Here is a 26,477-nt window from a genome sequence, read left to right as displayed (position 1 = left end):
CGTGAAGGAGGAGAGCATATTCCTGTGGTGTGGACACAGGTCCTGAGGGAGGGATTCAGCACCTTTGCAGGGATGAGTGAGGGAATCTCTCAGACGGGGTGAGGGGGCTTCTCATGGACTGTCTTACTTTTGCATCTGTTTGTTCCCATAAGTTATATTTAATGCAAATATAATGTGCAAATTTTGCAAATTTTGATGTGCCACCGTTTTAATTATTAAATTCCTGCCTGAGGTTCCACAAAAATGAAAAAAAAGAAGGGTGTCCTTTGCCTCGTGCACACCTTCCATTTTTCCTGCTACGGTACCAGGGCATCTGGGTCCCTAGTGGAAATCTTCATCAATAATCGCATCCAATAAGCACCCACTTCCTGCGGGGATTTCCAAGCTTGACACCTGACCTTGTTAGGTCAGGGAAGGTGGTCGGGGAGATACAATGAAGGTTGCAAACTTTGCCTCTATTATTTCAAAGCAGATTCACTTTTTGTTTTAGTCAACATCTCCCATCTTTAATCAAGAGGGCAAAAGAAAAAACTTAAAACTCTCTTACTCAAAATTCACAAGAATAAATAAATATTAAATAGATTAATATATTTACATTTGCAAGTAATGTCTTTCGTGAGTTTGTAGTATTTGTATTTCTGAAGCTTCTAAGGTATAAAACTTCACTAAAACGTTCTGGTACACCTTGTTTAGTGGTCTGAATGGTGATCCCTTAAATATATGCCATGTTTTAACCTCTAGAACCTGTCAATTTTACCTTAAATAGCAAAAGAGTGACTATCACCTTACATGGTAAAGTTAATATCACCTTATATGCAAAAGATGCGATTGATATAAGGGTCTTGAAAGGACGAGTTTACCCTGGAGTATCCAGATGGGCCCTAAATACAGCCACGCGTGTCCTTAAGGGCGTCAGGGGGAGTTTGAGACAGACGCACAGAGGAGCAGGCAGAAGCAGAGGTTGGGGCGACGTGTCCACAAGCCACGGACACCTGGAGGGCCCAGAAGCTGGGAGAGGCTGGAAGGACCCTCCCCTGGCGGCTCCAGCTCAACCCTGCCACACCTTGACCTCAGACTCCTGGCTCCGGACCATGAGAGGATGAAGTCCTGCTGTTTAAAGGCACCAGGTTTGTGGTCATTGGCTGCAGTGGCCCCAGGAAAGGACCCCCCCCCCCCCCCCCGTTACAGGCCCTAAGGAAGCCCCACTCACCCGGGGTCCCTAACCGCTTCCTGTGTGCAGCACATGGGGGTCTTTGCAAAGAAAAATGTTTGCTAGACTCTGCGTGACCATAGCCCGGCCCACCTGCAGACCTCAGGCCCCCATAGCCTTGGAGGAGGGTGGGGCCTGTTTACATCGCCCCGCCCCCAATGATTTCAAGCCTCTCTTTGTGTTCAGTTAACAAACATGTATTAGGCGCCGCGTCCTCTCCCAGCCCCCAACAATCAGCTGCTTCTCCAGAGTGATCCTGGAATTGGCAGACGCCTTGGAGGGGCTAGTGGGTGGGCAGGGACACCCCGGCTCCCGTCCGCTTCTGGGGTGGGGACCACGCAGAGTGCAGGGCCCACAGGGAGCCTCCGACTGTTTGGACCCGTAGAGGCGCCTCCAGGGGCACAGCTGCCCCGAGCTGGAACCACTGGGGCCGGAGGAAGGGGGACGCCCCGCCCCACCCTCACCTTGATGCAGTGGTAGGTGGCGTTGGTGGCGCAGACCAGGTTCTTGTTGGGCCAGCCATCCAGGTCCGAGTCCTCCCCGCAGATGAGCCCATCGCCCGCATAGCCCGTCTGGCACTCGCACTTGTACATGGGGTCGCTGAAGTGGCCCAGGTAGATGCACTCCGCATGCCTGTGGCAGCTGTGGCTCTTGTCCTTGCAGGGGTCCTCAGGCTCACACAGCTGCGGGAGGGCCGAGCGGGTTAGGACGCGTGCTGACCCTGACCCTGACCCTGACGGGAGGGCCGCGTGCAGGGCGCAGGGCGCAGGGCTCCCGCCCGCCCACGGGACGCTGAGGAGGGGGCAGCGTCCAGAGACCCGGGGCTCTGCTCCCCTGGAAGGGCCCGAGCAACAGCAAGGTCACGTCAGGCCTCCGGTGGCGCCTGGGGTCACGGGGAGACCACGAGTCCCCACCCTGGCCCTCTGGGATGCTGTGAGTGAAAACTCAGCCCTGTGGCCCCTGCGGGTGGGGTCGCGCTGGCCGGCAGAGTGAGACCATCTCTCCCCCTGGCCGCCGTGCCCGCTCCCGTCCCGTCCACCCTCCAACTCCAGCTCCCGCCTCACTGCCCTGCTGTCCTCACAGGAGCGCGGAAGGCCGAGCCGCTCACCTGCTTCTCCGTCCTGGCCGCCTCCAGGCCGACGCCGAAGGGCTGGCTCCCCTTGTAGCGCGGGGGGCAGGGCAGGCAGTGGAAGCCGGGGTTGGTGTTGATGCAACGGCGCGCCTTGCTGGTCGTGAAGCACACGTCGGTGACCACGGCACACTGCGGGGACCAGCAGGCCAGACGTGAGCCCGCGCTCCCCACCCCCGAGGGACGCCCCGCCGCCGGGGGAGGGGGCACCCACCTCGTCCAGGTCCTCGCAGTGGGTGCCGTTGCCCAGGAAGCCCAGCGGGCAAGAGCCGCAGGACCAGGACCCGTCAGGGAAGCTGCGGCACTCGGCTCCGGGGAAGCAGGGGTTGGACAAGCAGCCGTCTGCGCGGAGGAAGCAGGGCAGAGTCAGCAGCTGCCAGCAGGCAGCGCCGTAATGAAGCCACACGCGAGGCCCGGGTGATGCCCTTCACACACTCTGGGGCTCAGCTGTGGCGAAACTGAGTGGGTTAGGAAGATGCTGGGGACAGCCACCCAAAGCCACCGCCCCCAAGGATAAAGCGTCGGAGATGTAGGGGGTCACGGGGCACGCGTCCACTGTGACCGCACTACCTACGATGTTCCACTCTGCACGGCATGTTTTCTGCTTTTGTGTAAAAATGCCAGAGGGACGTAGAGCAGAGGGTAAAGCTTCATGTGAGTACAACTGATTTTTCTTCTCTGTATTTTCCAAGCATTTTTATACATTTAATCAGAATTAAAACCCAGTGGTGTCTTCAAAGACGCCTGCGGCTGGAGCGTCCAGACCCCACGACAGACGCCCGTCGGCCGAAAGGCTGGAGGCCGTGGGCCCGTCCGTGCACACCCACCTACGGGGCAGCTCCTCCTGTTACACATCTGATGCTCCTTGACGTCTCCGACGCAGTCCTTCCCTCCGTACTGGGGCTCCGGGCTGTTACAGATGCGCGTCCGCTCCCGGATCCCTCCGGCACAGGTGACCGTGCAGGCCGACCATGGGGACCAGGGGCTCCACCGACCGTCGACTGGGGGAGAGAGGACAGAGGGGTCACTCGGGGGGGCGCGGCCTGTGCTGGGGGCTCAGGACAAAGAGCCTGGGATAAGGCCATGTCTCCACACGTGGAGGAAACCTGGTAGGAAAGTCCTCTCGGGACCGTATGGCCAGGGAGGGATGCAGATGATGACAGTTCAGTTGTTTTTGTTTTGTCTCCGGGAAGGGAAATCACACAATCTTTTGCGCCCAGAACCTGGGACCACTGACCGGGGGCCGCTGGCTACGGGTCCACCCGTGCCACGGAAAAGAGGTGCTCACGTCTGAAAAGCTGTGTGGAGCTGAGTTTCATTTTAAATGGCTGTCACTCATCATCAGGATGGATAACTCAGTAGGGAGAAGAATCACAGCACAGCCTTTTCTGGGTGAAGACCCTGCCCAAGTCCCAGAGCAGGCCCGGTGCGGGGAGCACGTGTCCTCCCAAACCCAGGCCCCAGATGCCCCAGATGCAGGGGAGGCCGCCTCCTGAGACCCCCTCCTATGCCTGCTGTCGCTTCCCCCTCGGTCCTGGCCTATTTCTGCTCCATCGTGGATTAACTGGAGCTTGTTCAGGGGAGGTCAGAGCTGAGCACCGCGATTGGTATCCACCCCAAGGCCCAGCTTCCAGAAACCAGCCGACCAAGGGGATCCCAGTGCCTTGATCTCGCGGGGCCGCGCCGCGCCTGTGTCCTGCTGAAGGCCGGCCCCGAGCCCGGTCCCCGCCGTGGTCCACTCACCCGGGCAGGGCGGGCCCTGGCAGGCCTTGGTCTCGCGGCCGCTCCCCTTGCAGCTCCGCCCGCCCATCTGCGGCACTGGTGAGTTGCAGAGCCGGATGCGGGTGACATTGCCGGCCCCACAGGTCACAGAGCAGGAGGACCAAGGCGACCAGTGGCTCCAGCCACCATCCTGCCGGACTAGCGCGTGGAGGGAACAAGGGCATCAGAGGCTCAGGGCGCTGAGTGAAAGGCCGGGGCTGGCCCGTCCGGGGAGTTTGCTCATCAACCGGGCAGGAGCGGGGAGCCCAGGTGGGGAAGAGCAGGATACCTGGGCCGGGTGGAGCACCTCCCAGAAAGGGCAGCAGCAGGGGTTCTCAGGACCCCCAAGACCCCAGGGCCTGGGCCCTGTCCCCCACCCCGGGCCGGCCCGGCCTCTGACACTCACTGCGGTGGTCGCACTTGCCCAGGCTGCACGACCGCGTCTGGATGGATGGCCCCAGGCAGGTGTTACTGGTCACGTCGCAGGACCGCCCCCTCTGCTGGGTGCCAGGCCCGCAGGTGGCAGAGCACTCGGTCCACTCCGCCCATGGGGACCAGCCTTCCTCGCCGTCTGCTGGGGGGAACACCACTGCCCATCAGACCTCCCCAGGGACTGCCCCACACAGCAGAGCCCAGCCCTGGGGTCCGAGCTGGATGCCCCAGGTGGGTGCTGGCAGGGGGCAGACACCAAGGCCACCCCACGTCTGTGCCAGGGTCGGAGCTCAGGGGCTGCCCTCCCAGGAAAGGGGAAGCAGGGGGATGCACGAGGAGCTGGGCCAGAAACCCAGTGTCTACAGGCAGGAAAGGGGTCTTTCTAAGGTGGATGTTGCTAACGGCTTCACAAAGGAGAGCGCTGAACCCTGCCTGCACAAGGTTTCGCTGGAGTTGCTAAGATGTGAGTTGCTTCCGCCTGAACCTCCGTGTGCTGATTTATATATGGTGATGAAACTTCAATTTTTGGTTGAAACTACAGGACACGAAGTTTCATTCCAAATACTTTAAATTGGAACAAGTTACATAAAAAGGCAATTTCTTGCCAAGAAATTCTTCACAGGGAATTATCAATCTCTAAATAACAGAAAAGATGTACCTTAATGCAAGAGATCTTTCTGGTAAATAGTAAAGATACCATCACCCTGCTGTCACATTCAGGGAGGAAAGAACCCTGTGAACATGCTACGATTCAACGTCTCAGAAGCAGGAAGAGAAGAACTTGAGGAGACCTTTCCTGGGCTTTTACTCAACAACGTGAAACGGCTCCCTCTGGGCAAACGTGGACCCTCAGGCTCCCGCAATTACACTGCTACTCTCTGTAGCACGTCCGGTTTGGTCTCTGTTTAACACCTAGTATACGTCAGGCACTTTTGTACATATCGTGCTGTTTATTTTCATCCTAAAACTAACCCTGTGTCATGGGGACACTCATTCTGTATTTTACAGATTAAGAATCTGAAACCTGGAAAAGCCACATTTTGCTCGGATTCATGGAGGGGCGGAGCCTGTGCTCATGTCCGTGGGCTCCCCGAACAGGGAAGCTGCCCAGCCCCACCCCGGTCACCAGGCTCAAGGCCCCCAGACCAGGATGAGGACCAGACAGCGAAAGACAAACAGGGCACGCGGAGCAGGTCTCAGAGAAACCACCCGATTCAGTCAACGCTGCTGACGACACCACGAGGAAGGGGGCGGGGAGCCGGGTGTGAAGGAGGCGCAGATGCTCCAGGGTCAGCTGGGGGAGGGGGACGGGGTCTCCAAACAGAGGCGGGGGCTGTGGCTTTGGACCAGCGCAGGAGGGAAGGCTGAGGGGGAGCAGGGGCGCCGCGACCCCGGAGCCACGAGCATCCGGGCGCTTCGGGAGGACCTCGGAGCCCCGGCCCCTGCGGGACCGTCCGACACAGACCCGCACGGTCACACGGCCGGGGCCGCTGGAGCCGAGGCCGCCGCCCGCCCGCCCGCCGGGCGCTCACCGTGGAAGCAGGAGGGACAGCACTCGCCGTCCACAAACGACGGGTCGGCGCACGTGGCGGGAGGGCATCTGATCTGGTGGCAAACGGTTTTAAATTTCTACAAGGAAAAGAGGCGTGTATGTCACTCATTTAGGAACGTGAACACTGACCCAGGGCTGGATTGGAAGGTCGGCAGGAAGGCTGGAGGTCTCTGCCCGCAGACCCCGCCGGGTACAGGGACGCGCGCGCATCTCTCGCCGCGCCGCAAGCTCCCTTCTCCGTCCGCAGAGCCACGGGCACCGGGCCTTCCGCGCGCTGCGGGCGGGAGGACGCGCAAGGTCGCAGCGGCGTCCGGTGTCCAGGCCCCCAGCAGTGGAGACCAGGTGGCAGGACGTAAGGAAACCAAGTGGCATGTCGTGTCGTGGGCAGTGACCCCACCCCCAGCGGCTTGTGCCGAACCCGAGGCCCTCGCAGGACCGAGTGGCATCAAACACAAACAAGTGGGGAGCCGGCCAGCCACCGGGGGACACTGGCTGCACCCTCCCCGGCTGTCTGGGCGCAGAAGCACGGGGCCGACTCGGGCCTCCCTGGAGGTGGCCCCCTTCCCCACGCCCCGCGCGCGGCACGGGGAGCAGCGCGCGGGAGGCCCCCAGCCCGGGCCGCCGCCAGGAGACCGTGTGCCCGTCTCACCTTGCAGGTGCACTTGGTGCAGCTGTCCACCACCCAGGTTTCATTCTCCGCAAAGAACCTGCCGTCCTGCCAGCAGGCGGACATGTTCCTGGTCTTGGGGGGTCCTCCAATGAGCTCCCAGAGAAACTGGTTGTCATTTGACTGCAAAGAGGAGGGAAAGGGGTCAGCACAGCCGCCGCATGGCTATGCAGCCGTCGTACACGGGCGGATGGAGGGCGTCCAGTCGTGAAGGAGCCTCATGCTGGACCACGGGGGGCGGGGTCCCTCCGGGCGGGGTCCCTCCCGCCACCCGCAGCTGAAAACTAAGGTTCAACTCTTGAATTCATCCATTCTTCCAAGCGTGACAGACACGGCTCTGATAGCACAACGGCAAAGGCAAACAGACATAAGCCCTGCTGTCTTGGGGGTTACAGACTGCAGGAAACAATGCAAAGTTTAAAAAAAAAAAAATCAACCAAGTGAAAGTTACACCATTTGTCCCCTGAGCGCGTGTGTTGTCACCGCCCTCCTTCTAGGCACCCTGTTCCCGCTAACGTTTCTGATTTGGGGATAATGGGCGCTTTGAGAATCACCCAAAAGATACGGACCCCCCCACCTCTGGCGCAAAATGGACAGAAACACACCATCCTGATGTTTTTGTGTGATTCAGGGAGCTGGCGAATGTCCTTAATCCCCGACGCCAATGTAGGTAAACTTCTCCCGAAGCTCTTTTCAGTTCAAAGAGAGAAGCGTCGGGGGCAAAGGCTCCCCCGCTCCTGTCTCGGCCTCAGGTCTGCAGCCCCTCCCCCGCCGGGACCACCCGGACGCCACCGGCACCAGCAGGGCCGAGGCGCTGTGTCCCGAAGCAGCCGGAGAGTTGCAGGTCGCACGCCACGTGCAGCTCGGGGGAAGGTCCTCCACGTTTATGAAGATTCCCGCCCGGCAGGGCCCCCGCCTGCAGGTGTCCCTGGTCTCGGCGCCCCCAGCCCTGGAGGCTCCATGAAGTGGTGAGTGCTGGGCGGGAAGGGTGGTCTCACCCCCACTCCCGCTCCTGCCCCTGCCCAGCACGTGGTAGAACATTCCAGAAGCCACACTCCTCATGGGTACTGCCCAGCCAGCGCCCTAGCTGGAGCGGAAGTGCCCCATCCAGGACTCGAGTCAGAACCCCCTCAGGGCCCTTGGGTGGAGCAGAGCCTCAGGGGCCTGGGGACCCCTCTCCTCTGTTATTCTTTCCCTCGGCCTTGCCCCCCGCCCCGGGGCACAAGCTTCCTTCGGGCTGAGCTCAGCCTGAGGACGACATGGCGGGAGGATGGGCCAGCGGAGGCTGCTTGCCGCCAGCAACCTGCTCTGAGCCCTGAAGCACGCTTCCTAAGACGAGGCACGTGCTCTCCCCCTCGACGTGCTGTGGAGAGGAAAACCAATTTGCCTGTTATGACCTCGTGCCTTCGGGGACAGGTCCGCTCTGAACGCCATTCTTTACGTGAACGTGCCTCCCTCCGTGTGCAGGCTTTCTGTTTCCTGGGAGACGAATCCCCAGGGCTGAAGGACTGAGAGGAAGGCCGTGGCCCGTGGGCACATTTTCCAGAAGCATCCCTCTCCCGCCCTCTAGCCACACGGCATTTAACCACACATCCGGGACCGCCAGCCTGTTCGTCCAGGGAGCTGGGTGGTTACTCCTGGCTAGCAGTGGCTAGTCGGGGGTCGTGGTGGATAGTGCTGGCTAATGGTGGACAGTCGAGGTTACTCGTGGTTCGAGGAGGGTCCCCGGGCACCCACCACTTTGCGCAGGTTCTCGTGGAGCTGGTTCACGATGACATGCAGCCCTGAGAGCTCCCTGATCATGCTGCCCAGCTCCTCGCAGGACTGCTCGCACACCTCCGGGCCCTTGTCCTCGCCCCGGCCCACGTGCTCCATGGAGACTGGGGGGCTCAGGTGCAGCGTCTCCGTGTTCTCGCTGATGGCGTTGGCTTCAGCTGCGGGGAAGACGCGGAAGAGTGAGCCCGCCGGCCTCTGGCCACAGCCTGGCCGGGCCCGCGGGGCGCTATCCAGAGCACTTGAGCTACGTGGCGCCCAAGAACCCGAGAGCTGGTGGGGGTGTTTCCCATTACGGCCCTGCTTGTACCAAAGGGCGCTGCCCACCGCACAGCACCGTGGGGACTGAGCCTGAGACACCACCCATCAGCAGAGCGAAAGTTCAGCTCAGGGATGGAAAAATGCAAAACGCCTCGGAGACGTACATCTGCATCATGCATCGTGTTCAAACTCATTAGAGGCAACAATTTCCTGTTTCTCTTGTTTTTATATAAATATTTATATAATTTATTATCTAAGATAAGTTCCTTCTTTTTGTCCCCCACCCTAAACCTGTTTCCAGCCCCATATTCTCCATAAATTCCGACAACTCCTTTCACTCCTCATTTATCCCATTTTTCCATCCCAAACGCCTTTTCTTTTGGCTACTGCATTAAGGCAAATTCAGTTCTTTTCTTGCTAAATGAGTAATTTCGTCATTTCTCTGCTGGCCTCACGAGACCCCCGAAAGGCAGAATCCCAACCATGGGCTCAGAGCTCACTACCCCAGAAATAGTACAAGCCCCTGAAAGTCCCTGAACGTGGGACACACGCGGCTATGCCACTAGTTACAAAAGTGATCTGGGCAAGTGCCGAGACGGGTGTCGCCCTCGGGGGAACCTGGGCAGCTGGGGTGCGGCCGGCAAGCCAGCCCCAGCGTCCTCTCCGCAGTGATGATCAGCTGTCTTGTCTGATACGTTCCGTTACTGAGTTACGACTTGTCAATGTTATAATTCTGTCAGACAGTCTATGATCGAGTTTTGTTACTTGGTTGTAAATCCTTGTTGCAACTCACCTTGATACCTCAGACTCACCAGACCTAAAACCATATATAACCGTACAGACATAAGCATATTAATCACTACATGTATATAGAAGAATAAAAATACAGCAACAACAAAAGCGCCTGGAAGTCCCACGACTGCCTCATGGAAGATGGGCAGAGCCCTTCCTCAGGATAGGACACCCCCCGTTCGTGGCATGCAGGGCAGGGACCGGGGTGAGGGCCACGTCCACTCTCCGCCCCCCATCGAGGGTCAAGTGGCCCCTTTCCTTTTCTCTGTCACAGAGATGTGCCCACCCCGCCGGGTTACCACTTCCAAGGATGCTAATCTCTTATCTAGAGACAAGCAAGTCTCCCTCCATCAGGGCCCCCGGGACCACCTTCTCTTTCTGTGTCCTGTGGGATGTCAGTTAGTACTGTCTTAGCCTTTTTAGAACTTTTGCTTTTTTATGACCTCACCTCCCCACAAAAAAAGACTATGACCTAATCCAAAGGGGCTGATATTGGCATTTCAGCCGGAGCTGGCGGTTTGGGATGGGATGTGGTCCAGAGCTTCAGAGGCTGTGGTGCTCAGCGAGTTTGGAGCTGAGGGTGTGTGACAGGAGGCCTTATAAGGTCCTCTCACTGCGCAGGCCACCAAAAGTCACAATTTAATTTCTTTCCTTCCCTGAACTCAACTGGCCAACTGTTGAAAGACGCACAGATTGAAAGGTGGACAGCCTTGGATGGACAGACTCGGATGTTGCCTGCGGTGCCAGCACTCAGGGCTCCAGGCTCTGAACCGTCAAGCCAGCACTCCCGCTCCGGGGTCAAGGGCTGGGTCACAAAGCCACAACTGTGCATTACAGACATCAAATCCTACGTGTCCTTACGCAAGGATCCATACAAGAACAATTTATATTTGCTTACAGTTGACATGAAGAAGGCTTTTAATGGAAGTAAATCGGAAAATGGGATCACGTGGCAGATAAGAGCCTCTTGTGTGGGACTCAGCCTGGGGGCGGGAGGTGCGCTGCTCCGATGCTCACAGGCCACTCCCCCGACAATTAGCAGGCCCTCCTGGCACCTCGCTTCTTTATTTGTAAAGTGAGGAAAGTGGATGAGCCCAACTCAAGGGGTTTTGAAGATGAAATGACACATTGCATTCAAAAAGCCCGGCATAGTGACCTTCAAATATCAAATGCTCAAGACAATGTTGACAAATTATGGTTGAATGTAAATTCAAAATGCAGTCAACAGGCAGCGTGGGATTATCTGTCAATGATTCAAGTGGTGTCCATTTTCATAATAAGGCTGTATCAACAGTTGTGAATAGTATAAAAATCTTCCATAAACCAGGTTGGAAAAACATCTGTGGTGTTATCTTATTAAGATGATCTTCACACATCAGTAGACTGGAATAGTTGCATGTATTTAAAATCATGTTAAAATGCCAGGGATTTATTTTTTGGCATGTAAAATGGATTATATTGGATAATTAAAATATATTCATAATTAATCCTTCAAGCAATGTATTATTTCAGAGGCCAACACATCCAAGCTGACCAGCGAACTCATTCAAGGCCATGGCGGCACTTGAAACATATTCCAACATGTTTACTTATGTGCCACCGGCCCCTCCCCACACACCAAAGGAGGAACCCATCAGAGGTGGGACATGGGGCACCACACGCAGCTCAGACACCTACCTCCCTGGCTTTGCTGACAACCTTTCTTGCTCAGAAGATCTTCCACAGAGTTTTCAAACACCAAGTAGACGTTCTGCAGCAAACCCTGAAATGTACAAGGAAAGAAACAGAGTTGGATAAACAGCAAATGTTCGACGCCACATTAAACGATATTTCAAAAATACAAGATGTAACCTTACAGCAGTGAGAACATTTTCTTCTGCGCTTTTACCCTCAGCAGGTCTGAAATCTCATTAATGGGTTATCTGCATATGTTACTTTGAAGCTTCGTTTGAGGCAAGAGGCAGACAGTGGGGTTGACCCGAGGAGAAGGAAGAGTGTCTTAGAGAAGGGGCGGTGGCCCCCAGAGGGATGGCAAGTGTTGTCTTCTGGACATGCTCAGGGGACAGCGGGGGCCACACTCTCTCCGCAGGGGACTCTGAGGGTGCCTGGTGCTCCTGCATGCGGCCGTCGGTCTCGGGAACGTGCACTGCTCCAACCACAGAACAGACGGTACAGCTATGAGACCAGGCCATCCGCCCTGTGACAGTGAGGGGCTCGTCCCAGCCGGGCCAGTCGGCCACGTGGGCCTGGGGGGCTTCCTGACAATGGGCAGAGACCACAACCAGCATCTCTAGGCCTTTACTGAAATAACTGAGTCTAACCATACATTTATTTCCAAAGAATACACACACACCTGGGAGAGAATAGTTACTAACACTCCACTGCAGGTTCTAAACACTTGCATTTAGAAAGATCCTCTTGTAAAAAATATTTTAACTGAGGTGAACATGGAACCATTCCCTCAGAAATCAATAGCCCCTTCCTTAGAAAACATAGTTTTCTCTCCTGTCATCCGGTCATGTCAGTACTGAACTGGAATCTGGGGGTCTGGGATTATAGAGACATTTGAATGGGGTTGATTCCTCAATCATCAAATCAATCTTCAATCAGGAAATCGGTGACCATTTGTGCAGCTAAGAAAAGGCACCTGTGAGAGCTGGCTCTGCTCATTCCTGGTGCAGAAAGCCGTGTGTGCTGTGTATGCACGTAAGAGTGTCTATGAGTGTGTGTGCATGCGTGTGTATACGTGTATAGTGTGTGCACGTGTACATGATTGCATGTGCCAGTGGGTGTGCATTGTGCACGTGGAGCTTGTTGTAGGTAGGTGCATGTGTGTCTGCTTCTCCAAGGCCACACCCGACCCCTCAACAAGGCAGCGCACTAAGCGGGGCCCTCACTGGGGTCCCCAGGCCCTAGGCTGCGTCCCGCAGAACCTACCCTGAAGTGACTCTCTCGGGCGGGGCCCTTGGCCACGTACATCCTGCTCTTCTCTGTCTTCAGCTGCTCGTAAAAGGGCTCGTCCAGTGTGAAGCTGTCCATCAGGTCGCAGCCCACGTACAGGCTGTAGGTCTCTCCGGTCACCTGCACGGTGATGTTCTTCCACTGGGAATCAGCCAGGCCCACGTCCTCCAGGGAGATGACGTGCTGGGTGCCATCCACCCAGTACGTGAGGTCCAGGGTGTCGGCGGGGCCATTGGACACGATCTCGAACTGCCTGTGTGCGGCGCCTGGGCCCTCCAGTGCCAGCAGGGTGCCCCTGGACTTGCGGTCCTGCTTCAGGCTGGCCGTCAGGAAGAAGCCCTCTTTCTGCCGCATGGCCTCGGCGATCCGATCCAGATGCTCCGCGCTCACCGGAGGGATGTAGTCAAAGCGCACGAAGCGGTAGGCGGGCACGCTGGGGTCCGGCCCCCGGAACTGCTTGGCCCCGATCGTCTTGCGGTTGATGTTGCTGATGCTGAAGAGGTCGAAGGCGGTGTCCTCGTCCTGGTCGCTGGCTGCCCGGGGAGCAGAGCAAGGAGGTCACGGAGAGCAGGAGGTGCAGGCATCCTCAGCTCGGGGCCCCAAGTCTCCCCTTCCTCACCGGGGTGCTAGGGCTTTATTCCTCGAAACCCCCCGCTATCCTCCCTCCCCAGACATCTGCTTCCGCAGGACCAGCTCCGCCCTTGACCAGTCAGGGGCCCTCTCTTCAGACCAGCTGACGCTTTGCCCAGCCAGCCTTCCTCCAGGAAGGATGCAGCGTCCGGGTCATGCCCGGTCCCCCCTGCTCCCGGACCAGGACCCTGGCCGCCTGCTCTTCCACCCAGAGCTGAAGCTCAAAGGCGACCTTCTTTCTAGCATCTGATTGCCCAGAAGGGCATCCTGCAGGGACGTGCACCTCCGATCTTGCCACTGGCGCGTTATTAGAAAGCGATTACATTTCATGTCGCTTTCTTAGACAGATCAGCTGACTTGAGCTCGTCACGTGGGAATCCCTTATTTTGTAGAAAGACGTGCTCCCACTCAGAGCTCACCCTGCAGGGGGGCATCTGAGAGGTGATGAGCCATTAGGCCACAAACGAATGGTTTTAAGTCACCGTCTAAACTACTGGAAAGAGACGCTGTCAGACCTCACCAAATCCTAACACTTTAAGTCATTCACAATAATTTTCTGAACAGAAAGTTTAAACAGAGAATAACTTTTCATCTAATACTTGGCAAATTAAAGCATTATAATACATAGTGTTGTTGATAGAAGTGTCATTTTACTACCTGCAATAGAGCTATTTGCCCATATATCAAAAATCCTTAAAATAATTAAAACCTTTGACTCAGCAATTTTACTTTGTGAAGCTATCCTAAATATATAATCACAAACTCTAGGATATATGTATTCACGACAGTATTCCATGAGGCATCATTTATACTAGTGTAGATGGGATGTGTAAAGTAAACGGGAATTGACCTAAAAATACTGGGGGTTACCTTCTAATGGAATATTATACAGTCATTAAAAATCACGTTGTAAGAAAAGAAACACATGTAAGAAAAGAAATACATTTTTAAGAGCAAAAAAAAAAAAAAGTGGGAAGGAAAGAAGTTATAAAACACCAAAAAGTTTAGTATGTTGTAAATATCACATACGAAAAAAGGTGAAAAGCGCCCAGCAAAAGACTGCATCTCCAGGTCAGAGGGTATCTTTCTCTACCACCTGGATTTTCCAAAAATAAATGATTTCCTGGTGTATGGACTCAAAAGTAATTGAGGATTTATCTTAAACTACGTTAAGAAGGTTCCAAGAGGTGAGGTGCTCCATCCAGGCCTCCACTTTGTCCATCCTCCTCCCACAGGTGAGGCTTGCTCCGGGAGCCCAGGTCACCGGGGTGGGGGGCGGTCCACACTCACCCCGAGCGCAAGGCCAGAAGGCCAGCACCAGCAGCGGCCACAGCATCCTGCCTCTGCCCAGCTGGACCCCTGCAGGTAAATCAGACCCGTTACTTCTGAATACATAACCTCAACGTCTAGTGTACATTGGAATTTTTACTCATACGACCATTTAAAAAGAATTTGTATAGGAAAATCAGAAACACATGGATTTGTGGGCAGTTAAAGCTAGATAGGAAATGTGCTTTTCCAATGGATTCTTCTAACTGTAGCTGGTATTCACTGGTCTAGCATTTGCTGACAAGCACTGTGCTAATGGTGTCCTAAATATTCATATTATTTAACCCTCATGATGACCTAGGAGGCAACAACTATTATTATCATCTCCATTTTACTGACGGGTAAGTGGAGTTCAGAGAAGTTAAGTGCTTGCCCAGAGCAATGATGCCACTGAAAGGTGTAGCCAGGATGTAAACCCAGGAAGTTTGAATTCAGAAAAATGTCAGCTTGGGGAAAATAACCTATGAAGACATTTTGTGTAAATAGCCAAGAAAAAAGTTGCACATGACTTAATTAAATAGAATAAATATTAACTGTATATGAGTCAGAAGTAAACTTAGTTTGGTGGATCATAATTACAAAAAAAAAAAATAGCCTTCTACTCAGTAATCATTTTTACTTTGCTTTGCTATTTTCCTGAGGCCTGTTTTTCCATTCTTGAGGATTCTCAGTTGGCAGGCTCAGCAGACACTGGCCCAGAAGTCAGAGACTGGCCAGGAGCCCGATCCACCGTTAACCCCTGCTCGGCCTCCTGGTCTCCCCGCTGAGCACGTGGTCCCAACGCCCCTCCAGCGATACACTGCGCCCCGCTGAGACGAAGCCAAGCTGAGACCCTCACCCCTCCCTGCTTAGGGCTTCAAAGATCCTGAGCTTCTCAGTGACGAAGAAATCCAAGGAGTCCCCTCTCCAGAAGGATTTGGGAACCTGGAACTACCCATTCCGCCCAAGATGGGGACCATCCCCTGGGGTAGCGGGGTCCACGCAGGACCCTCAGGTTTCCCCCTGGGATCCAGACACTTTCTTTCAGTCTTTCCACAGCAAGTCCAGAATTTCGCTGAGTTCCACCTGCACATCGAGGAGCCAGCTGTGTACCCATGCAAGCCCCCGCCGGGCCGGGCTCAGAGCTGCCTTGTCAGGCACCCTCTGTGCAACCTGGGGAAACTTACTTACCCTCTCTGGTCTCAGTCTCCTCCTCTGTAGAATGAAGAATAGGCATTTAAATTTTCTACTCATGGGGTTATTGTGAGAACTAAATCAAGCAAGTTAGGGTCTGTAAAGGCTTGTGAAGCCCAGCAAGCACAGGGCGCATGGCTGCTCGTTGGAATGCGCTGTCCCATGACCACCCAGCACAGTACGAGTGACAGTAAGGATGTTAATAGGACTCAAGAGGGCTGAGCTGCACAAGTGAACCCTCATAAGGGACTTAGACTAGCACTTGGCACTCAGTGAACACTATGCAAGTGTTTCAGAGTAAACGGTGGGCAGGCACGTCTGCAAAGCTCGGGTCCTTTCCCCCTTCAGCCACACGTGCACCTCTGTCCCCTGCAGACAGCAGTGACCATTGCCTCTGGCAAAGACAAGCTCCATCCAAAATGTAAATTTCCAAATTCTGGAGGCTCAGCTTCCTATCAGCCTCAAGGGAGTACACTGAACTCTGTTGCTAACAAAATCAAATCCTCTGATTCTAAGCAGAAGTAGCGGCACTCTGCCATCTGTCCCATCTTATCTCAGGGGGTCGCGACAGCAAAACAGAACACAGCAGGGCCGGAGTCGTGGGTATGGCTGGTACAGCCTTATCAAGTCCTGTGTTCTTAGAAGGCAACACGTATGATATCCTACGACACACGCCATAGGGACGGGGACACACGCTCCCATATCCTACGCCTCACTTCACACATTTAGTGCTTGTTTAAGGTCATATTTTTTCCAAAGGAAAGGTTTCCAAAGCAGTCTGCAACAGAATATCATTAGAACTTGTAAAGATCTTCTAAAATTCTTTTTATATCAACAATCAAAGCAAACATAACTTCACTGAGAAATACCTCCTTCCCTCGGTGGAGAGTGCCGTGATTTCCCCAAAGGAACCCAACTCGGATTTACAGAAGTCACGCTAATTCCCCGCTGCCTTTTCATCTGCAAATTATTCCCCACACTTTCAAGAACAGCTGGAGTCCACGGACAGTCAGAACACTCTTCACAGACTTACTAAATATCATTCATTAAGAACGTTCAAAAACACTTGTCAGCTGTGAAAAATGTTTAGAATTTGTCTCTATAACCTCTCTGCTTATTTTCCACGTTCTGAGGAACAATTTTTTTCTAGTTTCTTTCTCATGGCCGCACCTCAATAACAAACTGTATGTGGAAACGTCTTATTTTGTAGCTGAAAACAGAAGCCTCTGCCCAAGTTTCCAGGCAGGTACATGCACGAAAGTAACAAGAATCCTCAGGTGATGCGAAAGCCCGGGAAGGTCACAGCATCATTCCTGCAAATAAAGCGCTGAAAAGGAGTTTACCTGCCTCCGTTTTCCAACTGAGCAGCACAAATACACGGTGAAGACAGGTTTGCTGTTTAGGTGTTAATAGGCATGCCCCCTCCTTACTTTAAACCTATTCTGCACTTTCTCCTTCTCCCCTCTTAGAATCAAAAAGAGCCTTTTCTGAAAATTAAACTACAATGAAATGTTTTGGTAAATTTTAAAAAAGCTCTTACCTGGTATGTGGAAATCCTGCAGGGATGACTTCTCTCAGAGTTGGGAATGGGGTCCCGGAGGTATGAGGGTCCGGGAGGAGACCCAGCCCCACTCAGCAGAGGAGCTGGGCTCAGAGCTCGGCACCCGCCGGGAAGCAGGCGCTCCTTATATGCGCTGGGTCCTGTGTGGGGCTGTCAGTCAGACACACGCGGAAGCACGCTGAACTCACTCCTTCGGAGAAATGACATAATTCCTCCTCTGATCTCGCATTTGCTGGAGCACCGGGCGCCGGTCCGGTCCAGCCTCCCCCTACACCCGTAGCCCCGCCCCTGCTCCGACCCGCAGCTGGGGGACCACAGAGGAGAAGCCAGATGAGTGAGGGGAAGACTGACTTTTCCTGTCTTCTCTCAGGAAATAAAATGCTATAAATAAAACCAGCAAGATTGGCTGGAACTCCCCTTTTTGCTTAGGAGAAAGAATGCAAGTTGTAGGCTTCAGATCTGGTTCACATTACCCAAAGTGAGAATGGTCTTTCTAAACCAAATAAGTAACAATCAATAAAACGCAGAAGAGTAAGTTGGTGGAAATGATCAGTCCACCTACTGATGAAGTTATACGGATGAATTCATTTATCATGTGCGGAAAGTACGATATTTAATCTAAAAGGAAGTCAACACATCACCTAGATGACAGAGAAACAGGATGGGGAATTATTTTCATCCAAATTCTACTTCATGAGCTCAGCCTGGACCCCATAGGATGGCCTCTCCCTGCGGACGCCCAGTGTGCGGCCAAGAGCCTCTGGCACAGACTTTCCCAGCGGCATGAACGAGCCGTGGTCAGCTTCCACAAGCTCGCTTACCAGGACAGCCCGATGAGCGGGTCGTGCAGGAGGAAGCCTCGAGAAGGAAGAATAGCAACAGCCAGACTCCCTGCCACTTCCCAGAGCTCACACATCCCCTGAGGCCAGGCTGGACCCTGGACGGAGGGAGGAGATGGATGGGAGAGGGGGTGGATGAGGAGGGGGTCAGGGGTGGAGTGGGCAGAAAGAGGGCTGGGTGGTGGAGGTATGGGCGGAGGAGGGGTTGGATGAGGAGCAGGTGGATGGAGGGAGGAGGCGAGGCATCCCCAAGGCCAGGCTGGACCGCAGACAGAAGAGGAGGTGTGGTCGGCTGCATGGGCTGACGACCTCCGAGGTACCGGGCAGCGGTGTGGTCAGCAGTCAACAGGTCAAGTCTCAGCTAAAGGGTGTTAGAGGGAGTTTGCTCTAAGCCACCTTGGAATCTGATGGGGTAACGTTGCTGAGGGACCTGCACCCTCTACACCTGGGTCCTTGCCAGGTGGGGGCCACAGAGGGGCAGCAGGTGCACACAGAGCCAACCACACTGCAGTCTAACCAGGGCGTCACTGGGGGCTTGGAGGATGGAGTGGGGCAGGGAGAGGGCTTGTAACCGAGCAGGACCATGACCTTTGCCCACTGTTTGCATTTTCTGAAAGCCTTTGTTTATGGTGACTGTACATTTATTACCGGGTAAACAATATCAATTTCTGATGTACAGAGAAAGAAGAAACTTGACTCAAAGAATATATAGTATATGTCTCGTTCAAGGTAAGATATCTTGCTTTTGGTCAACTAATTGGTGACACAGTCATCATTTAAATTAAAAAATCTGGACTCTATGTAACTAAGTTGATGTTATCTCAGACTCCAAAGAAGAATGTATAACCCAGTTTCCCTTAAAGCCTTTTTAGTGGAGAATTGTTGATTTGCTAGTTGACCTGACTTTGCTGACAGGTTGGCTGTTCCTTGTCCAGAAAGCGGTGGTTAAACCCTCACGCCCCATCTGCCAGCAGACGGAGCCGTCAGTGCCCTTCTTTATCTCCCCACCCGTCTGACAGCCACTCACCCAGCGAGCTTTAAGACAGGAAGTCCTGCTGTGCTGAGCACCTCAGGAGCACACGGGGTGAGCAGGAGTCTCAGCACCTTCGTGGTTGATGAGGAGAACAGACCACAAGCAGCGCCAGGTCAGAGGAGCGCTTGGCCAGGGGGACCACCTTGCTGGGGCTCCAGAGAAGAGGTTTCTTCCAAAGGGGAAGCTGGACTCGGCAGTTCCGCTGCACAGGGGGCATTGGAGGGTGGGGCAGGCACGGAAGGTCCTGGGCGGTCACCACGGGACAGAGGGACGTGTGACCACGAACCACAAAGCAAAGTCGGTCACAGCCAGCAAACGGGAATTCTGAAGAGTTAACAGACACTTGAGCAGAATATCAGTGTTCGGGGATGAGGAAAGTGTGCATCTAACAGAAGAGGGGAAGGAAGGGCCAAAGCAGGCTGGTTCACATCCCCCAGTGCGTGCCCACCTGGAGTCTGTGACCGGACACTGTTTGGAGACATGGTCTCTGCAGATGAGGTCGTACTGGAGGAGGGTGACCTACGTCCAGTGACTGGTGTCCTTATAACAAGAAGGACATTGGGACACAGGAGACCATGTGAGGACAGAAGCAGAGATGGGAGGGGTGCGGCCACAAGCCAAGGAACCTGAGGATCATGCAGCCCCAGAAGCAGGAGGACCTCCCCAGAGCCGCCGGAGGGAGCACAGGCCTGCCTGCACCTGGACCTCAGAGGTCCAGCCTCCAGATGGTGACAGAATTCACCAGTGTTGTTTCAAGCCACCCAGTTTGTGGCACTTTGTTACAGCAGCCCCAGGAGACCAACGCAGATACACTGCCAGGTTCCAGAAACTTTCATTTTCACAGTCATTGTGGGAGGCCCGGGGGGAGTGGAGTGAGGCAAGCTACGTCAGGACAGCAGGACCAGCTACTGACTGGGCCAGTGGCCATCCCCGGCTGGGGACGGGGTCAACCTGGCGATGACTCTGAATCTGATTGGGAATCAGGGGCTCTGGGATGAGGAGGACAGATGGGGGTCCAGGCAGGTTCCTGCAACGGGATCAAACATCACCCTGTTTAGGGCATCCTACACAGAGGGTGGGGTACGGGGTGCAGCTCTCACCCCAGGTGCCTAGGCCGGGCTGTGTTCCCACAGAAGTGCCCAATGCAGGTATAATTCCCCCCGTCCAGCCCCACCGGGCAGGTGCCCAGCTCCAGACACTGGACTTTAGATGGACGTGGCCCCTGGGGCAGGAGGGGGAAGGACGGGCGGGATGGAGAGGGGACCAGAGCAAACGCCTAGGGGGCCACGCCGCTGACTCCAGATGCCTGGAGAAGCCTCTGGAAAAGGTGTCTCCGTGTCTCTGGAGCAAAACTAGAATTTACGTACCAAGGAAACAGGGTGAGATCCCCACTCGTTCCTGGCAGCTCCCTGTTTGTCAGCGACTTCCAGTCACAGTGAACACCTGAGCGTCACCTGATGGCCATGGACCCTGAAGGAGACGCGCCAGGGGATACACCAGGAACGCAGGACGGTCCTGGCACACGCGGGCCCGTTGGCCAGAGGACGGGGTCTGCTCTGTACCAAGTGCTGCAGATGCGCCATAAATACCTTTTGAGCTAGAGAAGGAGCCAGTGGGTTCACAAACAAACCAACAAAATGACCTCTGAGCTCTTCTGACGTGAAAACTCTGAGCAGGTGAGGTTTGGGTGGAATCGAAGGAGGGTCAGCCCAGCGCGGCCCCCTGGGGCGTTCCGAGGACCCCTCGCTCCGGGATCTTGGTCTCTGCGGGAACCGAGGGGGTCTGGAGGTGAGGGCGGGGGGCCGGGACCACCTGACCCTCACAGTGCTGAGCCGGTGGGGCTGCAGGGGCGGAGCCGGCGAGGGCGCAGGACCCCAGAGCCGGGCGCAGGGAGCAGGGAGCCCTGGACGGAGACACCGCGGCTGCAGGCATCTGTTTCCTCTTATGCTCTCCTGGCCCTGAGTCAGCAAAGGGCTTTCTCACCCTCCTGTGGGCGGAGGGTTCCTGGAACTCGCTCTGCCCTGCCCGACAGCAGAGGAGAAACAACCACGTGTGATTCTGACGTGAGGGTGCGGGGCGCCGGGAGCAGGAGAGGATTCCTGAACAAAGGGTCCCGTGAATGGAGGCCAGACAGGACGAGGTCGCGGGTTATTTCCAGTCCCGGTGGGAAGGGAGCAGCCGCCCAGAAATGCTAGGGGTTGAGGAGGTGGCCAGCGGCCTCGGCCCACGTGAGGCCGGGCAGAAGCTGGGGAGGCCGTGAAACGAGGCAGCGAGAGCGGAAAGCCTGGATCCAGCCCCAAGCCGTCCGCGACACTGCCAACGCCCCACCCTGGGCCTCGCTTCCTCCCCGTGAGACAGGCACACTGCAAAACGCACCGAGTCGGAGCCCGGGTCTGCGCCAGCCCAGGGCTCTGTGCTCTTCTGGCAACGTCAGCAGGTGGAACGAGGTCCCCCTCCAGGGTCCCCAGCACGTGGTGGGGATGCTTACCAAGCAGGGGACACCACTTTATGGCTCCAGGCCAGAGGGCAGGGAGGCCACAGTGACCCCCGAAGCTCTAGTCCCACAGCACAGCCGGGAGGGAGCCGGGGCTGCTCTCAGGCCCAGGGCTGTGCTCTGTCCTCCCATCAGCGTTCTGAGCTACGAAACGCCGCATCTCTGCACTCTCCCCGTGTTTGCTGCTTTACAAACCCTCCAAGACACTGTGAAAAGACACATGTTGCAGGTCCTTGATCCACTGGGGGACCCCGGGAATCACGGGGACCTGGCTGCAGCAGCGCGGGGCCGGGTGAGGCCAGGCGGCGCTTTCCGAGCGCGCTGGACCCCTTCCCTCGGCTGTGTCCTGCACTCCCACACCTGACGCTCAGCTCCCGGTGTCAGGTCTCCTCCTGGCTGGCCCCCTGGCCTCCGGGCTCACTCATCCAGTCATCCTGTCGGGTTTCAGGCCTCACCCCAGCCAGGCCCAGCCCCGTCTGGCTGTAGACTCACCTGTCCTACTTCTGTTCAAACGCGCCATCGGATGTAAACCCACGTGCACAGAAGCCTTCCTCATCCACCCTCCACGGAGGACGTGGCTCCTCGAGCCCAGGCCGGTGAGTTATCCTGATCTTACCTCTCCCTGGAACTCCGGATCCCACATCTGCAAGGCTGGGAGCAGCCCACCCCCAGCCTGGGCCGAGACGTCACTCTCCCCGTCTGTCCCTCCCACTGCAGAAGCCCCAGACTCCGCTGGCTCCGAGGGCCAGGCCGGCCAGCCGCTGGGATGCGGAGTCCGGGGCCCCACACCTCGCTCAGCTCCCGCGAGTCAGCCCTTCTGCACCGACTAAATGACAGCGAAATGGGAGCCCCAGTACCGCTCCAGGGACCTGTGAGCCCACAGGGGGCTGGGGAAGTGCCTGGTGCCCCGCAAGCCCTCAGCCTCCTGCAGGGGCAAGAGAGCCTCAACCGCTGCGCCTGCCCCCCCTGCAGTCATCCCCCAGAGTGACCGGAGGGACACTGCAGGAGTGACACCCGGAGTGCCCTGCTGACAGCCCCCAGTGACCTCCCTCCCCAACTTCCGTCGCCTCCCCTCCCCCTCCCCGTTTCTTGTCTCCTTTGGGCTCCCCTCCCTCGCCCCGTCACCTTTCTGTGCCTCAAATGCTATTCTCAGGGACCTTGAACTTGCTACCCCTTCTGCCCGAAACACTTACCCGACAGCTGTCAGACGGCTGGTTCTTTCTGCTAAAGTAGCTCAGGTCTCAGCTTCGAAGTCTCCTCCAGGCCCAGCCAACCAAGACCCCTCTCTGCACCCGCCACTTCCCACTGTCCTCTTATCTCTCAGGACGCCATTTACGCTGAGCTTATCTGCGGATTCCTGGAGGGGGTGCCTCCCTCTCACTGGCCTGTGACCTCCAGGAGAACAGAGGGTCCAGGACAGCAGGGGCTCACCCACCCCATCTCCAGGGCTATGGCCCGAGCCTGGGGGACGTGCCCCAGGGGTGTGGGCACAGACGCCCACTCTCGGCGTCACTGAGGGAGGGATGGGGCCTCCCCTGGTGACTCCATCCTGAACCCCATCTATCCTTGCCTTGTGCATCAGAGGAGGACTTCTGATTACCCAGCAGAAGTTCATTGATTAACATCTTTTTTCTTTTGCTAAGTCAATCAGTATAAAGTCAATATACACCCTGTGCCTGGACCAGGCTGGTCTCTGGGAATGTTGCAGGCGTGAGGCTGAGGCTTGAAGGGGCTGACAGGCTCCAAAGGGCTACTTCCTACAGAATTCCTCGCTGCGCCTGGTGGAGAGGCGGTCTACAGGCCTGAAAGCCAAGTCTCAGCCGCTGCTACTGCTGATCAGGAAGAATCTAAAGCCATGTGAGGGCTGCTTCTGCCTCAGAACTACGCCGGCAACGCCGTTTTCTCAGCCCAGGCTCCACATCAGCCCGCAGCCAGCACCAGAAAGCTGCTTAACGAGGAACCAATGCTCAAGCGAGATCCTGGGGGACAGTCAGCAGGTGCATAGTTGGATTGTGATAAAGCGGGGAATGCAGAGAGGGAGAAAGAAAAGGGAGTGGAAGACAGTCTGGGGGCGTTTCCTCGGCTGGAGCGGGGGGAACCCGGCATCAGTAAGGAGGGTCCTCCCCCTCAGGGAGGCAGACGCCGGTCCACCCAAGGCCCCGTGGGAGCATTGTCACTGGTCCCACACGGGACACCGAGGCGTCTGCCAAGGAACCCTCCAGAAGGTGGCTGCAGCTGTCTCTGTTCCGCCCAGAACCTCCGATAAAAGCTGCCCCCGCTCCACCTGTCAGGTCCCCCGTTCTTGATGCCGAAGAATAACCCCCGCCCTCAGCAGAGCGGCAAGGACAAAGTATCCGCTTAGTTTCCTTTGATAAGGATCTTATCACGCACATTGATGTCGAGTAACTCCATACAGACAACCGGTGCTTTTCTTTTCCTCAAACCCTAAAGATGGCCAAACTCTGATACACGATACACAGGAAACCAGGGTCTCCCAGCCGCACCAGGGCCCCAAATGGACATGACCACCACAGACACCCTGGGCCGTCAACACAAAGGGTCAGTGAAGGGCGTTGTGTCAACATGGTGTTTCTGCAGAGTTTTCCCTGAATTTGCTTCACTTCTTCAGGGTTTTGCTCAATGTCTTTCAGGGGAAAGGACTTGTGCCGAATCAGTCTGCGCTGTGTCCTTGGAGAATGCACACATGGCGATGGGTCTCCACAAACAGATTCACGTGACTGACATTTGTACAATGTTTTTGTAATTAGGGAGCAGGAATCTGAGCAAAGAGACGAAATGGAAAGATTTTCAGGCCAACCGACGTTGTGCTCGCCGCTCACTTGGTGTGTGCACATGTGCATGCATTGTTGCTGTGGAATTCAGTCAGGAAGGGCAGAAGAATCCCAGCGATTATAAAATATCCCAGTTAGCACGACAGATGTAAATATGGCTCCCAGTATTGAGCAAGATTAACCTTTTGCAAAGTGCAATCACAGAAAAGAGTTTAGTATCTCCTTTCTTTTCAATGGCCTTGCAAGTTAGTGATAAGGCCAAATCTTGCAAGATGTCCTAAGCTGCATGACCTCATAAGAAGGGTCAGGGTCTTCATTTTCTACTCAGTTTTGGATCATTTCAAATAGTATTTGGCAAACCTTATGTGTTAGTCAGGGCTCTCCAGAGAAACAGAACAAATAGGAGGTACATATATACAGAAAGACTGATTATAAGGAATTGACTCACACCACTATGGAACCTGACAAGTTTCAGATCTGCGGTCATCAGGCTTGAGGCCCAGGAGAGCTGATCGTTTAAGTCCAGTCCTTGTCCAGAGTCCTGGCCCCAGGAGAACTGAGGGTGCTTTTCCACTCAGGGCACCCAGGAGGAGCTGATGTTTCAGTCACGTCCAAAAGGGGGAAAAAGCCGATGTCCCACTTCAAAGACAGTCAGGCGAGGAGAGTACCCTCATGTTCAAGGGAGGGTCAGCATTTTCATTCTATTCAGGCCTTCAGCTGATTGGTTAAGGCCTACCCACATTAGAGAGGGCAATCTGCTTTACTTAGTCTACAGATTCAAATGTTAATCACATCCAAAAATACCTTCACAGAATAAACCTTGGCCAAATGTCTGGACTCCCCATGGCCCAGTCAAGATGGCACAAAAAATTAACTATCACAACTTACATGGACAAAACTTAAAGACTGAAAGAAGAGAAAACCAAAGGATTCCTCTGATGAATGGAATTTCTCTTTGGGTACGGGTTAGTAATGAGCTGTCTAACAATACTCACACCGAGAATGAATTTATTCCTCAATGACTATCTTGACCCTTCAGTGGATAGGATGAATCAAAAGTGAGCTGATATTATTAAGGCAGTATAAAAGGAAACTCTTTTAATTCAAACATTTGATCCCGAAAGTGTTTCTTATCCTATGAATTTCACTCTTTCAATTTTTGAAGCTATTGAAAAATGGAAAATAATAGAAATTTTCTTTGCTTGTAAATTTGTATAAAATATTTTATTTTCCCCATTCAGAAGAGCAGTAAAAAAAGTCCACATAAGAAGTTCTTAATTAATTGATTTAACTTAAATTTCTATTAATTTGATAAAGCACCTAGCATGGTGAAAAGAATCTAGAAGTACAGTAATGTACATATTTTAAACTGAAATTGTCAATTCAAAAGTAAAGCTGGTGATCCAAAACCTAAGTAAAATTGGGTAAAACAAAATAAGTTTTGGACTCTCCAACACCCAAAGCAAGCCAATGGTATAAGAGCATCATATGACAATAATACAATTTAACTCAAATTTCAATGTTTTCTTTGTATTTCTCCTAATACCTAGTACACACATCTACAGCTATCTCTAGGAATCTTTAAAATATGCTCATATTCCTATCTATACAATTTCATTTTTATTATTTTTATTTTTGAGTCTATTATATGTGGGACTGTTTTCTTAATTTCTTTTTCAAATAATTTATTTGGTGTATAAAAACACAACTGATTTTTGTATGTTGATTTTGTATCCTGCAACTATGTTGAATTTGTTTATTAGTTTCAACAGTTGTGTGTGTGTGTGTGTGTGTGTGTGTGTGGAGTCTTTAGGGTTTTTTACATATAAGGTCATGTCATCTCCAGAGATAATTTTACTTCTTCCTCTCGGATTTGGATGACTTGTATTTCTTTTTCTTGCCTAATCTCTCTGGCTAGGACTTAAAAGAACCATACTGAGTCGAACTGCTGGATTACACGGTAATTCTGTTTTTAATTTCAGGGAATTGTCATCCTGGTTTTATATAGTGGCTGTACCATTGTACATTCCCACCAAGAGTGCACAGGGTGACAATTTCTCTACATCCTCACCAACACTTGTTACTTTC

General features: G+C 54.3%; 1 protein-coding gene across 3 annotated transcripts in view; it reads right to left on the bottom strand.

Moving 5' to 3' along the window:
- Positions 1–17,374, bottom strand: part of THBS2 (thrombospondin 2) — a 28,262-nt gene extending 10,888 nt beyond the window's left edge. The window contains exons 1-13 of one of the 3 annotated variants that reach the window (XM_059940818.1): positions 17,211–17,374; positions 14,459–14,527; positions 12,515–13,071; positions 11,255–11,339; positions 8,489–8,685; positions 6,734–6,874; positions 6,065–6,161; positions 4,507–4,674; positions 4,083–4,259; positions 3,167–3,340; positions 2,554–2,681; positions 2,319–2,471; positions 1,675–1,893 (exon numbers count right to left, since the gene is read on the bottom strand). In XM_059940818.1, the coding sequence (XP_059796801.1) occupies positions 1,675–1,893; positions 2,319–2,471; positions 2,554–2,681; positions 3,167–3,340; positions 4,083–4,259; positions 4,507–4,674; positions 6,065–6,161; positions 6,734–6,874; positions 8,489–8,685; positions 11,255–11,339; positions 12,515–13,071; positions 14,459–14,504 (2,142 nt within the window). In that variant the 5' untranslated portion in view covers positions 14,505–14,527; positions 17,211–17,374. The remainder of the gene's footprint in view (positions 1–1,674; positions 1,894–2,318; positions 2,472–2,553; positions 2,682–3,166; positions 3,341–4,082; positions 4,260–4,506; positions 4,675–6,064; positions 6,162–6,733; positions 6,875–8,488; positions 8,686–11,254; positions 11,340–12,514; positions 13,072–14,458; positions 14,528–17,210) is intronic. The other 2 variants (XM_059940821.1, XM_059940822.1) reach the window with 2 other exon arrangements.
- Positions 17,375–26,477: the final 9,103 nt, after the last annotated feature.

Source organism: Balaenoptera ricei, chromosome 12 (genome assembly GCF_028023285.1).
Source record: "Balaenoptera ricei isolate mBalRic1 chromosome 12, mBalRic1.hap2, whole genome shotgun sequence".
Classification (NCBI taxonomy): Eukaryota; Metazoa; Chordata; class Mammalia; order Artiodactyla; family Balaenopteridae; genus Balaenoptera; species Balaenoptera ricei.
This window is presented reverse-complemented; position numbering and strand designations above follow the sequence as displayed.